Here is a 13,395-nt window from a genome sequence, read left to right on the forward strand (position 1 = left end):
ACTTCTAGTCGCATTTTTACAAATCAAGCATCCAGGCCCCATGCGTATTTATACAACTCTACCGAACATCTTTTCTTAAATATCACATAGGCATGTCAACACAGCATGTCAAAACTGAATTCCCTATTTTAATCCCCACATTTTAATCTTTCCTCTTTAATTCTTTTTTTGCTTTAGAAAATACTATTCTTTTGTTAACTACCAACAGGACTGGCCTGCATGGGGCAGTGGACACTGGGCTCAGGGTATGTGTAGGATGCGAGGAGGAGGTGATGATTGGGAGGCTGCTTTGAAGGAAGGGGGTGGAGGCCAGGTTCAAGAGCCCCTCAGATTCACTTCCAAGAATGGGTAGACCTTGTAAAGGAGTCATGGCAAGCTAGGGCCGTGCCACCAGTAAGATTAAGAAATTCCTGAAAATCTATCTGGCCACTAGAGTTGAGGTACAGTTTTTTCATCATGCATTGAAGGACGCCAGGGTCATCCTGGTTCTTTGTGAAGGCAGCCAGCTCCGTATTCATGAAGGTGAGGAACTCTGTCTTGGAGAGTGCAATTGTTACCCTCCTATCCAGCACACTTCTGAAAAACAGTAATCAGAAAGTCGATGCACTGCTCAGTCTCAGTAGGGCTGGACGGTTTTGCCATATTTTTGTGGAGCAGGCACGAAGCCTGTGATCAGGTGGTGGCCATGCTCTTCCTCTTTAACTCTTGATAATAACACTGCCACCACTTATTTTAGCAAACTGAGAGTCATTTAGAATTTACTTCTCTTAACACAATACTCTTTCTACTTCTTAAATAATATCTGGCCTTAAGCACAAAAGCGATGTAGTTCTAAACTTAAAGCTTAACTCCCTATTTTTCCATTCCTTGTTGAACTGAGAAAATGGTACATTGGGCTATATAAGGACATAAAAATTTAATCTTTGTTCTTTCATTCTTCCCTCCATTGTAACTTTTTTCTCACCCTTCTATGTTCACTCCCAAGCCTTAATGTTCCTCTTTTATTCGAACCTCAACTTCAACTAATAGGACTTGGCTAGAGAATCAGTCAAGCAATTAATGGGTAGTATAAGCTTAAACGTATGTTCCTACAATATGTAAGTGGCTAGATTTCTGTGAACTTGAATTAGTTAACAAAGATAGCAACTTAGTTTTCATTTGTCTCCTCTGTCCTTTTGCTACTTGTTAGGGCCTGTAGAAAAGAATTAGGGAGAATTGAAAGAGAAATGACCCAACTAAGTTCAGGCATCAGGATGTTCATGGTCGCATGTGGCAGAAAAGTCAGTTCAAGATGGCTTGAACGATATGTTATTTTGTTAGCATATACAATCACTAGTCCAAAGGTAGGTCAGTCATTTAGGCATGGTTTGACCAAGGCTTAAGCTCTTTTCTGTGGTTATCTTTACCAATAATAAAAAATATTTGTATGCCAGTTTAACAGCTAATAGGATTGCATAGATTGTTCTCTTCACCCTTGAGTCAAGCCAACCTTTTACATTTTATCCTCTTTTCTCTACTATCTGTTGTAGATATTTAGTGTCTTAGTTCTTCCATTCTATATGTTTTGTTTTCAGTTTCACAAAGAAGTATCCTTCCCTATGAGCCCTGCATTGGCTTAGGCCTGCTCTTTCCTAAATGACTCACTGGTGTTGGGGTAGGGTTTCCATGACTGGTTTGGCCTAATGAAAACCCATCTCTGGGGTTGAGGTCAGTTTGCGCGTTAGAAGACCATGGGGACAGATAAAAGAGATTTTGGTGGGTGAGCCACAGTGTCAACTATCCTTAATGTAGACAAAACAAGAGGACATAAGTTTCAAGTGAAAAATGTTTATTTTACAGTATAACAGTTCCTCAACTAAGAATATTCCAAAGTTAAAACAACATCAAAAAATTAATCATTTTTTTTCATAGTTTTTGACCTGGGGGTGGGGGCAGGAAGGAAGAAAAAGTCAAATTATGAACAAACAAGATGAAATATCTTGATTTTACTGTTCTAAAAATGTGTGCATCTAGGTGATTCTGAACAGCATTTGAATGGCCTAACTGTGGTGCCTCAGTCCGGTGATAATGACCCAGCGGTGTTAGAATCTGAATGTCACGTACCTGTGCAGAAGGTAAGAGTGATGGTACTTTTTCCTCAAGATCTTGAAGGGATTTAAAATTGAATATGGAGGTGAGCACCTTTTCATGGACCTGTTGTCCATTTGTATATTTACTTTGGGAAAATGTGTGTTCAGATCGTTTGATTTTTTTGCTATTGAGTTGTATGAGTTCTTTATGTTTTTTGGATATTAACCTATTATCAGATACATGATTTGCAAATATTTTCTCCAGTAGGTAGCCTTTTTTGTTGGTTTCCTTTGTTGTACAGAAGCATGTGGCTCTCTACTTTTCCCAATATCATTTATTGAAGAGACCGTCCTTTGTCCGTTCAATATTCCTCACTCCTTTGTTGTACATAAATGGACCAAATTTGTGTGATTTTATTTCTGTTCTATTGATCTATGTGTCTGTATCAATACCATATTATTATGATTAGTATAGCTTTGTAATATAGTTTGAAATTAGGAAGCATGACGCTAATTTTGTTCTTTTTAAAGATTGCTATCTATTTGAGGTCTTTTGTGGTTCTATACAGATTTTAAGATTGTTCAATTTCTGTGAAAAATGCCTTTGAAAGTTTGATAGGGCTTCACTGACTCTGTAGATTGCCTTGGGTGTTATGGACATTAAACAATTTTCTTTCAATCCATGAGTATGGAATATTTTCTCATTTATTTGTATCTTCAGTTTCTTTCACAACCCTTACAGTTTTCAGTGTATAGGTCTTTCACCTTCTTAGTTTATTATTCCTAGGTATTTTATCCTTTTTGATGTGGTTATAAATGGGATTGTATTCTTAATGTCTTTATCTGATAGTTTGTCATTAGTGTTCAGAAACAGCATGAATTAGGGGTGCCTGGGTGGCTCAGTCAGTTAAGTGCCTGCCTTTAGCCCAGGTCACGATCCCAGGGTGCTGGGATTGAACCCCACCTCTGGCTCCCTGCTCAGTGGGGAGCCTGCTTATCCCTCTCCCTCTGCCACTCCTCCTACTTGTGCTGTCTTGCTCTCTCTTGTTCTCTCTCTCTCTCTCAAAAAATAAATAAAACCTTAAAAAAAAAAGAAACCATGAATTTTGTATAATGATTTTATAACTAGCAACTCTAGTGAATTTAATAGTTTTAATAGGATTTTATTGTTGAGCCTATTAAGGGTCTATATATACTATCATGTAATCTGCAAATACTGACAATTTTACTTCTTTCTGATATGAGTGCCTTTTATTTATTTTTCCTGCCAAATTGCTCTTGCTAGGACTTATAATATTATGTTGAATAGGATTGGCAGGAGTGGGCATCCTTATTTTGTTCTCAATCTTAGAGGAAAAGCTTCCATCTTTTCACTGTTGAGTATGATATTAGCTGTGGGTCTTGTCATAGATAGCTTATATAATGTGAGATACCTTACCTCACGCCCAATTTGTTGAGAGTTTTTATCATATAAAAATAGCTGTTGGGGTACATGTGTGGCACAGTCAGTTAAGCATCTGACTCTTGGGTTTGGCTCAGGTCATGATCTCAGGGTCATGGGATCCAGTCCCTCACTGGGCTCTGTGCTCGGCGTGGAGTCTGCTTGGGTGTCTCTCTCCTTCTGCCCCTTCCCTCTCTCTCCTTCAAATAAATAAATAAATAAATTTTGTCACATACTTTTTCTGTATCAATTGAGATAATCATGATTCATATTCTTCGTTTTGTTAATGTGGTATATACTATTGGTTGGTGGATGTTGAACCATCCTTGCATCCCTGGAATAAATCCTACTTGAGTGTGGTGTGTGATTCCCTTTAATGTATTTTTTAATTAGGTTTGCTAATATTTTTTATATCTATGTTTGTCAAGGATATTAGCCTATAATTTTTTTGTATCCTTACCTGGTTTTGGTATCAGGGTAATACTGGCTGTAAAATGAATTTGGAAGAGTTTCCCTCCTATTTTGGGGGGAGAGTTTGAGAAGGATTAATATTCTTTAAATTTGAAGCCATCTGTTCTTGGATTTTTGTTTGTTTGGAGGCTTTTGATTACTGACTTAGTGTCCTCACTAGTAATCATTCTGTTCAGATTTTCTATTTCATCATCATTCAGTCTTGGAAGATTATATGTTTCTAGGAATTTATCCATTTCTTCCAGGTACGTTTCATTGACATATAATGGTTCATATTAGTCTCTTATCTTTGTATTTCTGTGGTATCAGTTGTAATATCTCTTTCATTTATGATTCTACTTATTTGAATCTTCTTTCTCTTGGTGAGTCTAGCTAAAGGTTTGTCTATTTTTTTTATCTTTTCAAAAAATCAGCTTTTAGTTTCATTGATCTTTTCTTTTGTCTTTTAAAACTCTTTCTGCCCTGATCTTTGTTAGTTCCTTCCTTCTACTAACTTTGGGCTTTGTTCTTCTTTTTCTAGTTCCTTGACGTTTAAAGTTAGGTTATGTGAGATCTTTCTTGTTTCATGATGTATACATTTATCACTGTAAACTTCCCTCTTGAACTACTTTTGCTATATCCCATACATTTTGGTATGTAGTATTTCCATTTTCATTTGTCTCAAGATACTATTTTTTTTATTTCTTCCTTGAGTTCAGTAGTAGCATGTTGTTTAATCTCCATATTTGTGAATTTTCCAGTTTTATTCTTGTAATTGATTTCTAGTTTCATACTGTTGTGGTCAGGAATAATGCTTGATATAATTTCAGTCTTCTTAAATTTATTCAGACTTATTTTGTGGTATAACACATGATCTGTACTGGAGAATGTGGCAGTTTAACTCTTAGAAGGGCCTTCTAGACTTGCATTGGCCAGTTCCAGTATGGTAGCCACTAACCACATATGGTTATTGAGCCCTTGAAATGTGGCTAGTGCAACTGAGGAACTGAGTTTTCCATCTTTTTAATTAATTTAAATTTCAAAACTGATACTCACTTCAGTTATTGGAAAACTTAAGTATGTTCGGAATAATAGCTTGGTTATGCATACCTACTTTTTCAACTATACATTTTATGAAATGTGATTGTAAATAAATTGTTTCTAATCAATTTAGCATTCAAGTTGAGACGTGCTATAAATATAAAATAAATACCAGTTTGGAAGATTTATAAAAAATGTAAAATTATCTTCAAACTTTTACACTTAGTGCATGATGAAATAATAATGCTTTGGGTATATTTGGATGAATACTAAAATGTTACACTTTTTAAACTTTTTAATGTACTAGCAGATTTTTTAAAAAATTTAATTCCAGTGTAGTTAATGTACAGTGTTACATTAGTTTCAGGCGTACAATGTAGTGATTCAACAATTCTATACATTACTGAGTGCTTATCATGATCATGATAAGGGTACTCTTAAGTTCCCCCACCTATTTCACCCATACCCCATCCACCTCCCCTCTAGTACTCATCTGTTTGTTTTCTATAGTTGAGTCTGGTTTTTTTGGTTTATTTCTTTTTTCCTTGTTTTGTTTCTTAAATTCCACATATGAGTGATTTCACATATGATATATATGTGTATATATATGTATGTATATATGTATATGTATATTATATATCTATAATGGAATATTATATATATCTTGCCTCTTTATCCATCCATTTATCAATGAACATTTGGGTTTCTTCCACAACTTGGCTACTGTAAATAATGCTGCAGTAAAAATAGGGGTACATATGTCTTTTGGAATCAGTGTTTCATATTCTTTGGGTAAATACCCGGTAATGGAATTGCTGGAATATAGGGTAGTTCTATTTTTTATTTTTTTGAGGACCCTTCATTACTGTTTTACACAGTGGCTGTACCAGTCTGCATCTCTGCCAACAATAGCGCGCAAAGGTTCCTTTTCCTCTACTCCTCACCAACACTTGTTGTTTCTTGTGTTTTTGATTTTAGCCATTCTGACAGATACGAGGTGATAGTTCATTGTGGTTTTGATTTGCATGTTACTGATGATGAGCGCTGCTGAGGATCTTCTCCTGTATCTGTTGGCCATCTGGATGTCTTATTTGGAGAACTGTCTGTTCATGTTTTCTGTCCATTTTTAGATGTGATTATTTGGGATTTTTTGGTGTTGCGTTGTGTATGTTCTTTATATTTTGGATACTGACCCTTTTGTTGGATATGTCATTTTCAAGTATCTTCTATTCAGTAGGTTGTCTTTTAGTTTTGTTGATTGTTTCCTTTGCTGTGCAGAAGGTTTTTATTTTTGATGTAGTCCCCATAGTTTATTTTTGCTTTTGTTTCCCTTGCCTCTGGAGGCGTCTCTAGAAAAATGTTGCTATGGCTGATGTTAGAGAAATCACTGCCTATGTTCTTGTCAAGGATTTTTATGGTTTAGGTCTCACATTAGGTCTTTAATCCATTTTGAGTTTATTTTTTGTGTATGATGTAAGAAAGTGGTCCAGGGGCGCCTGAGTGGCACAGTGGTTAAGCGTCTGCCTTCGGCTCAGGGCGTGATCCCAGCGTCCTGGGATCGAGCCCCGCATCAGGCTCCTCTGCTATGAGCCTGCTTCTTCCTCTCCCACTCCCCCTGCTTGTGTTCCCTCTCTCGCTGGCTGTCTCTATCTCTGTCAAATAAATAGATAAAGTCTTTAAAAAAAAAAAAAGAAAGAAAGTGGTCCAGTTCTCCCAACACCATTTGTTGAAGAGACTGTCTTTCTACCGTTGCATGTTCTTGCCTCCTTTGTCAAAGATTTATCTTTGTCAAAGATTAATCATTGGTTTATGTCTGGGCTCTGTATTCTGTTCCACTGATCGATGTGTCTGTTTTTGTGTCAGTACCATAATGTTTTGATTGCTATAGCTTAATAGTATATCTTGAAACCTGGGATTGTGATACCCCAGTTTCGTTCTTCTTGTCCAAGATTGCTTTGGGTATTTGAAGTCTTTTTGGTTCCACACAAAATTTTTTTGTGCCCAAAGAGCACAAGAGGGTTGAGGAGCAGAGGGAGAAGCCGACCTCCTGCTGAGCAGGGAGCTCAGTGAAGGGCTCAATTCTGGGACTCCAGGATCATGACCTGAGCTGAAGGCAGATGCTTAACCAACTGAGCCACCCAGGCACCCCTGGTTCCATACAAATTTTAGGATTATTTGTTCTAGTTCTGTGAAAAATGCTGTTGGTATTTTCATAGGGATTACATTAAAAGTGTAGATTTCTTTGGGTAATGTGAACATTTTAACAGTATTTGTTCTTTTAGTCCATGAACATGGAATATCTTTCCATTTGTTTCTATCAGTTTCAGTGTCTTTCATCAGTGTTTTATTGTTTTCAGAGTATTGGTCTTTCACCTCCTTGGTTAAGTTTATTCCTAAAATGTCTTACTATTTTTGATGCAATTATAAATGGGATTGTTTTCTTAGTTTCTCTTTCTGCTGCTTCATTATTAGTGTATAGAAATGCAATGGATTACTGTGTATTGATTTTTTTAATATTTATTTTATCATACCCTATGACTTTACTGAATTCATTTGTCTGTTCTAGTAGTTTCCTTGGTGAAGTTTTTGGGGATTTCTAAATATAGTATTATGTCATCCGCAAATAGTGAAAGTTCTACTTCCCTACCAATGGTGATGCCTTTTATTTCTTTCTCTTGTCTGATTGTTAAAACTAGGACTTTCCATGCTGTGTTGAATAAAATTGGTGAGAATGGACATCCTTGTCTTGTTCCTGATCTTAGGGGAAAAGTTTCTATTTCATTTATTTCTGTTCTAATCTTTATCATTTCCTTCCTTCTGTTGACTAGACTTTGTAGTTACTTTTCTAGCTTCTTTAGGTGTAAGGTTAGGTTGTCTATTTGAGATTTCTCATGCATCTTGAAGTAGGCCTGTATTGCTAAAAACTTCCCTCTTAGCATCCCAAAGATTTTGGACCATTGTGTTTTCATTTTCATTTGTCTCTACACATTTTTTTAATTTCCTCTTTGATTTCTTGGTTGACACATTCGTTGTTTATTAGCATGTTATTTAACCTCCATGTATTTGTGTTCTTTCCAGATTTTTTCTTGTGGCTGACTGCTAGTTTTATAATGTTGTAGTCAGGAAAGATGTATGAAATGACTTTGATCTTTTCGAATTTGTTGAGATTTATTCTGTGTCCTAATAGGTGATCTATACTGGAGAGTGCTGTGTTTGCACTTAAAAAAAAAATGTGTATTCTCCTGGTTTAGGATGGAATATTCTGAATATATCTGTTGGTCCATCTGGTCCAATGTGTCATTCAAAGCCACTGTTTCCTTGTTGATTTTCCGTTTGGATGACCTATCCTTGATGTAAGTGGGGTGTTAAAGTCCCCTACTATATTGCATTGTTATTATTTCCTTTATGTTATTAGCTGCTTTATGTATTTGGGTGATCCCATGTTGGGTGCATAAATACGTGTAATCGTTATATCTTCTTCTTGCATTGTTCCCTTTATGATTATATAGTATCCTTTGTCTCTTGTTTCAGTCTTTGTTTTAAAGTCTGTTTTGTCCACCCATAACCAGCAAGGAAATTGAAACGGTAATCAAAAATCTCCCAACAAACAAGAGCCCAGGGCCAGATGGCTTCCCAGGGGAATTCTACAAAACATTTAAAGAAGAATTAATACCTATTTTTTGAAACTTCCCAAAAAATAGAAATGGAAGGAAAACCTCCAAACTCCTTTTATGAGGCCAGCATTACCTTGATCGCAAAACCATTACCAAAAAAGGAGAATTACAGACCAATATCCCTGATGAACATGGGTGCAAAAATTCTCACCAAAATATGAGCCAGTAGGATCCAACAGTACGTTAAAAGGATTATTCACCATGACCAAGTGGAATTTACTTCTGGGCTGAAAGGTTGATTGAACATTCGCAAATCAATGTGATACACTACAGTAATAAAAGAAAGGACAAGAACCACACATTCCTCTCAATAGGTGCAGAAAAACCATTTGACAAAGTACAGCATTCCTTTCTTGATTAAAACTCTTCACAGTGTAGGGATAGAGGGTACATACGTCAATAGCATAAAAGCCATCTATGAAAAACTCACAGCAAATATCATTGTCAATGGGGAAAAACTTACAGCTTTCCCCAACATCAGGAACACGGCTGGGATGTCCACTATCACCACTGCTGTTCAACACAGTACTAGAAGTCCTAGCCTCAGCAATCACACAAAAAAAGAAATAAAAGGCATCCGAATCGGCAAAGAAGTAGTCAAACTCTCACTCTTTGCTGATGACATGATACTTTATGTGGAAACCCCAAGAGACTCCACCCCAAAACTGCCGAAACTGATACAGGAATCCAGTAAAGTGGAGGATATAAAATCAATGCACAGAAATCAGTTGCATTTCTATACACCAACAAGGAGACAGAATACAGAGAAATTGAGAAGTTGATCCCGTTTGTAATTGCACCAAAAACCATAAGATACCTAGGAATAAACCTAACCATAGGGACAAAGGATCTGTACTCAGGAAACTATAGAAGATTCATGAAAGAAATTGAGGAAGTCACAANGATTCATGAAAGAAATTGAGGAAGTCACAAAGAAATGGAAAAACATTCCATGCTCAAGGATTGGAAGAACAAATATTGTTAAAATGTCTGTGCTACCTAGAGCGATCTATACATTCAATGCAATCCCTATCAAAATACCATCAACTCTTTTCCACAGAGGTAGAATAAATAATCCTAAAACTTATATGGAACCAGAAAAGACCTCTGATAGCCAAAGGAATAGTAAAAACAAAACAAAACAAAAACACCCAAAACTGGTGGCATCACAATCCCGGACTTCAAGCTCTGTTACAAAGCTGTAATCAAGACAGTATGGTACAGGCACAAAAACAGACACGTAGATCAGTGGAACAGAATAGAGAACCCAGAAATGAACCCTCAACTCTATGGTCAACTAATCTTTGACAAAGTAGGAAAGAATATCCAGTGGAAAAAAGACAGTCTCTTCAACAAATGGTGTTGGGAAAATTGGACAGCCACATACAGAAGAACGAAACTGGATCATTTCCTGACACCATAGACAAAAATAGACTCAAAATGGATGAAAGACCTAAATGTGAGACAGGAATCCATCAAAATCCTTAAGGAGAACACAGGCAGCAACTTCTTGCTAGACATGTCTCCAAAGACAAGGGAAACAAAGGCAAAAATGAACTATTGGGACTTCATCAAGATAAGAAGCTTTTGCACAGCAAAGGAAACAGTTGACAAAACCAAAAGACAACTGACAGAATGGAAGAAGGTATTTTCAAATGACATATCAGATAAAGGGCTAGTATCCAAAATCTATAAGAGTTTAAACTCAACACCCAAAGAACAAATAATCCAATCAAGAAATGGGCAGAAGACATGAACAGACATTCCTCCAAAGACATAGAAATAGCCAATAGACACATGAAAATGTGCTCAACATCACTCAGCATCAGGGAAATACAAATCAGAACCACAATGAGATACGACCTCACACCAGTCAGAATGGCAAAAATTAACCACAGTAAAAAACAGATGTTGGGGAGGATGCGGAGAGAGGGAAACCTTCTTACACTGTTGGTAGAAATGAAAGCTGGTGCAGCCACTCTGGAAAGCAGTATGGAGATTCCTCAAAAAGTTGAAAATAGAGCTACCCTACAACCCAGCTATTGCACTACTAGAGATTCACCCCAAAGATACAAATGTAGTGATCTGAAGGGGCACCTGGACCCCAATGTTTATAGCAGCAACATCCACAATAGCCAAACTATGGAAAGAGCCCAGATGTCCATCAACAGATGAATGGATAAAGAAGATGTGATATATATACACAATTAACTATTATGCAGCCATCAAAAAATGAAAGCTTGCCATTTGCAATGACGTGGATGGGACTAGAGGGTATTACGCTAAGCAAAACAACTCAATCAGAGAAAGACACAGTTATCATATGATCTCGCTGTTATGCAGAATTTGAGCAACAAGACAGGATCGTAGGGGAAGAGAGGAAAAAATGAAACGAGGAAAGCAGGGAAGGAAATAGACCATAAGAGACTTTTTATCTCAGGAAACAAACTGAGGGTTGCTGGAGTGGAGGGGGTTGGGAGGGATGGGGTGGCTGGGTGATGGATGTTGGGGGCGGATGTGTGTTCTGGTGAGTGCTGTGTATTGTGTAGGACTGATGAATCACAGACCTGTACCCCTTAAGCAAAAAATACATGTGTTAATAATAAAAAAATAAAATAATAAAATAAATAAAAGAGGGGCATTGCAGGGTAGACATTTAATGAAATAACTATAGCTTCAATAGGAGTATTCTTAAGTACTATGGATTTTTTTTCATACTGAAAGGGTGTGGCAGTAAAGAATGCAATGAGTAGGGGCGCCTGGGTAGCGCAGTCGTTAAGCGTCTGCCTTCGGCTGAGGGCGTGATTNTAAGCGTCTGCCTTCGGCTGAGGGCGTGATTCCGGCGTTCCGGGATCGAGCCCCACATCGGGCTCCTCCACTGGGAGCCTGCTTCTTCCTCTCCCACTCCCCCTGTTTGTGTTCCCTCTCTCACTGGCTGTCTCTCTGTCACATAAATAAATAAAATCTTAAAAAAAAAATACAATGACTAATGACTGTACAGTTTGAGATCACTTATTGCGGTGTTTTCATGACCAGCAGTTTTACCCACCATTACTTTTGTACCATGAGTGCAAATGTCAACACAGTGAAAACAGTGTGCATAATGTCTCGGTATTTTTATGGAAACAGTTTTGGTCTTGTGGACCCCCTAAAAATGTCTCAGGACCTTCAAGGATCCATGGATCACATTTTGAGAACCACTGCTGTATAGGAATCTAGTGCAATAAATATACCACATTAAATTTAAAAAATAAAAAAAATATAAAGTCTGTTTTGTCCAATACAAGTATTGCTCCCCTGGCTTTCCTTTCTCTTCAATTTGCATGAGAAATGCTTTTCCGTCCCTTCACTTTTAATCTGCATGTGTCTTTAATATGAAATGAGTCTCTTGGAGACAGCATATTGGTGAATCTTGCTCTTTTATCCATTCCATCACCCTTTGTCTTTTGATTGGAGCGGTTAGTCCATTTTCGTTCAAAGTAATTATTGATAAGTATGGACTTATTGCCATTTTGTTGTTTGTTTTATGGTTATTTTTGTAGGTCTTCCCTGTTCCTAATTTTTCTTGTTTCTCTTCTCGCATGGTTTGCTGGCTTTCTTTAGTGATAGACTTTGATTTTCTTCTCTTTATTTTTTTGCATATCTATTACTGGTTTTTAATTTTTGGTTACTATTAGGTTTGTATATAACATTTATGGATATAGCAGTCTAAATTATGTTGACAGTCCTTTAGGTTGAACCTATTCTTTACTTCCCTCTATTACCCCCACTAAGTGTTAGGTATATGGTGTCATACCTTACATCCTTTTATTTTGTGAATCCCTTGACTAATTTTTATAACTATACTTAATTTTACTCCTTTTTTGCTTCCTATTTTTCTTCCTTCTACGTATGGTCTTTCTTCCACTCAAAGAGTCCTCTTTAGTATTTCTCAAAGGTGTGGTTTAGTGATGATGAATTCCTTTAACTTTTCTTTGGGAATCTCTTTTTCTCTCCTTTTCTGAACGATTGGCTTGCTGGTTAGATTCTTGATTGCAGATTTTCTTTTCTTTCAGCATGTTGAATCATGCCACTTTCTTCTTGACTCTACAGTTTCTGCTGAAAAATTAGCTGATAGCCTTATGGGGTTTTCCCTTGTATGTTTTCTTTTCTCCTGAAGCTTTTGAAACTATAGTTTGTAATTTTAATTACTATGTGTCTTAGTGTGGACCTCCTTGGATTGATTTTTTGGGGGGCTCTCTGTGCCTCCTGGATCTGGATTTCTGGTTCCTTCCCCAGATTTGGGAAGTTTTCAGTTATTATTTCTTCAAATAAATTTTCTCCCCCCTTTTCTGTCTCTTTTCTTTCTGGGATTCCTATAATGTGAGTGTTATTATGCATGATGGTGTTGCTGAGTTTCTTAAGTCTTGTTTCATCTTTTATTATTATTTTTGTCTCTCTCCTTTTCAGCTTGATTGTTTTCCATTACTCTGTCATCCAGGTTGCTGATCTGTTCTTGTGCTTCCCCTAGCCTACTATTTCTTCCATCTAGTTGGTTTTTTTTTTAAAGATTTTATTTATTTATTTGACAGAGAGAGAGACAGCCAGCAAGAGAGGGAACACAAGCAGGGGGAGTGGGAGAGGAAGAAGCAGGCTCCCAGCAGAGGAGCCTGATGCGGGGCTCGATCCCATAACGCCGGGATCACTCCCTGAGCCGAAGGCAGACGTTTAACGACTGAGC

The 13,395-nt window shown here is 37.2% G+C and overlaps 1 protein-coding gene and 1 pseudogene across 6 annotated transcripts in view; one reads left to right on the plus strand and one right to left on the minus strand.

Annotated features, from left to right (window-relative positions):
* BRDT (bromodomain testis associated) overlaps positions 1–13,395 on the plus strand; it is a 69,250-nt gene that overhangs the window by 45,059 nt on the left and 10,796 nt on the right. For all 6 annotated transcript variants that reach the window (XM_019806886.2, XM_034653893.1, XM_034653890.1 and 3 more), the window contains one exon: positions 2,014–2,114. In XM_019806886.2, the coding sequence (XP_019662445.2) occupies positions 2,014–2,114 (101 nt within the window). The remainder of the gene's footprint in view (positions 1–2,013; positions 2,115–13,395) is intronic.
* LOC105240661 lies at positions 333–642 on the minus strand (annotated as a pseudogene).

This window comes from Ailuropoda melanoleuca, chromosome 2, assembly GCF_002007445.2.
Source record: "Ailuropoda melanoleuca isolate Jingjing chromosome 2, ASM200744v2, whole genome shotgun sequence".
In the NCBI taxonomy this organism is placed as follows: Eukaryota; Metazoa; Chordata; class Mammalia; order Carnivora; family Ursidae; genus Ailuropoda; species Ailuropoda melanoleuca.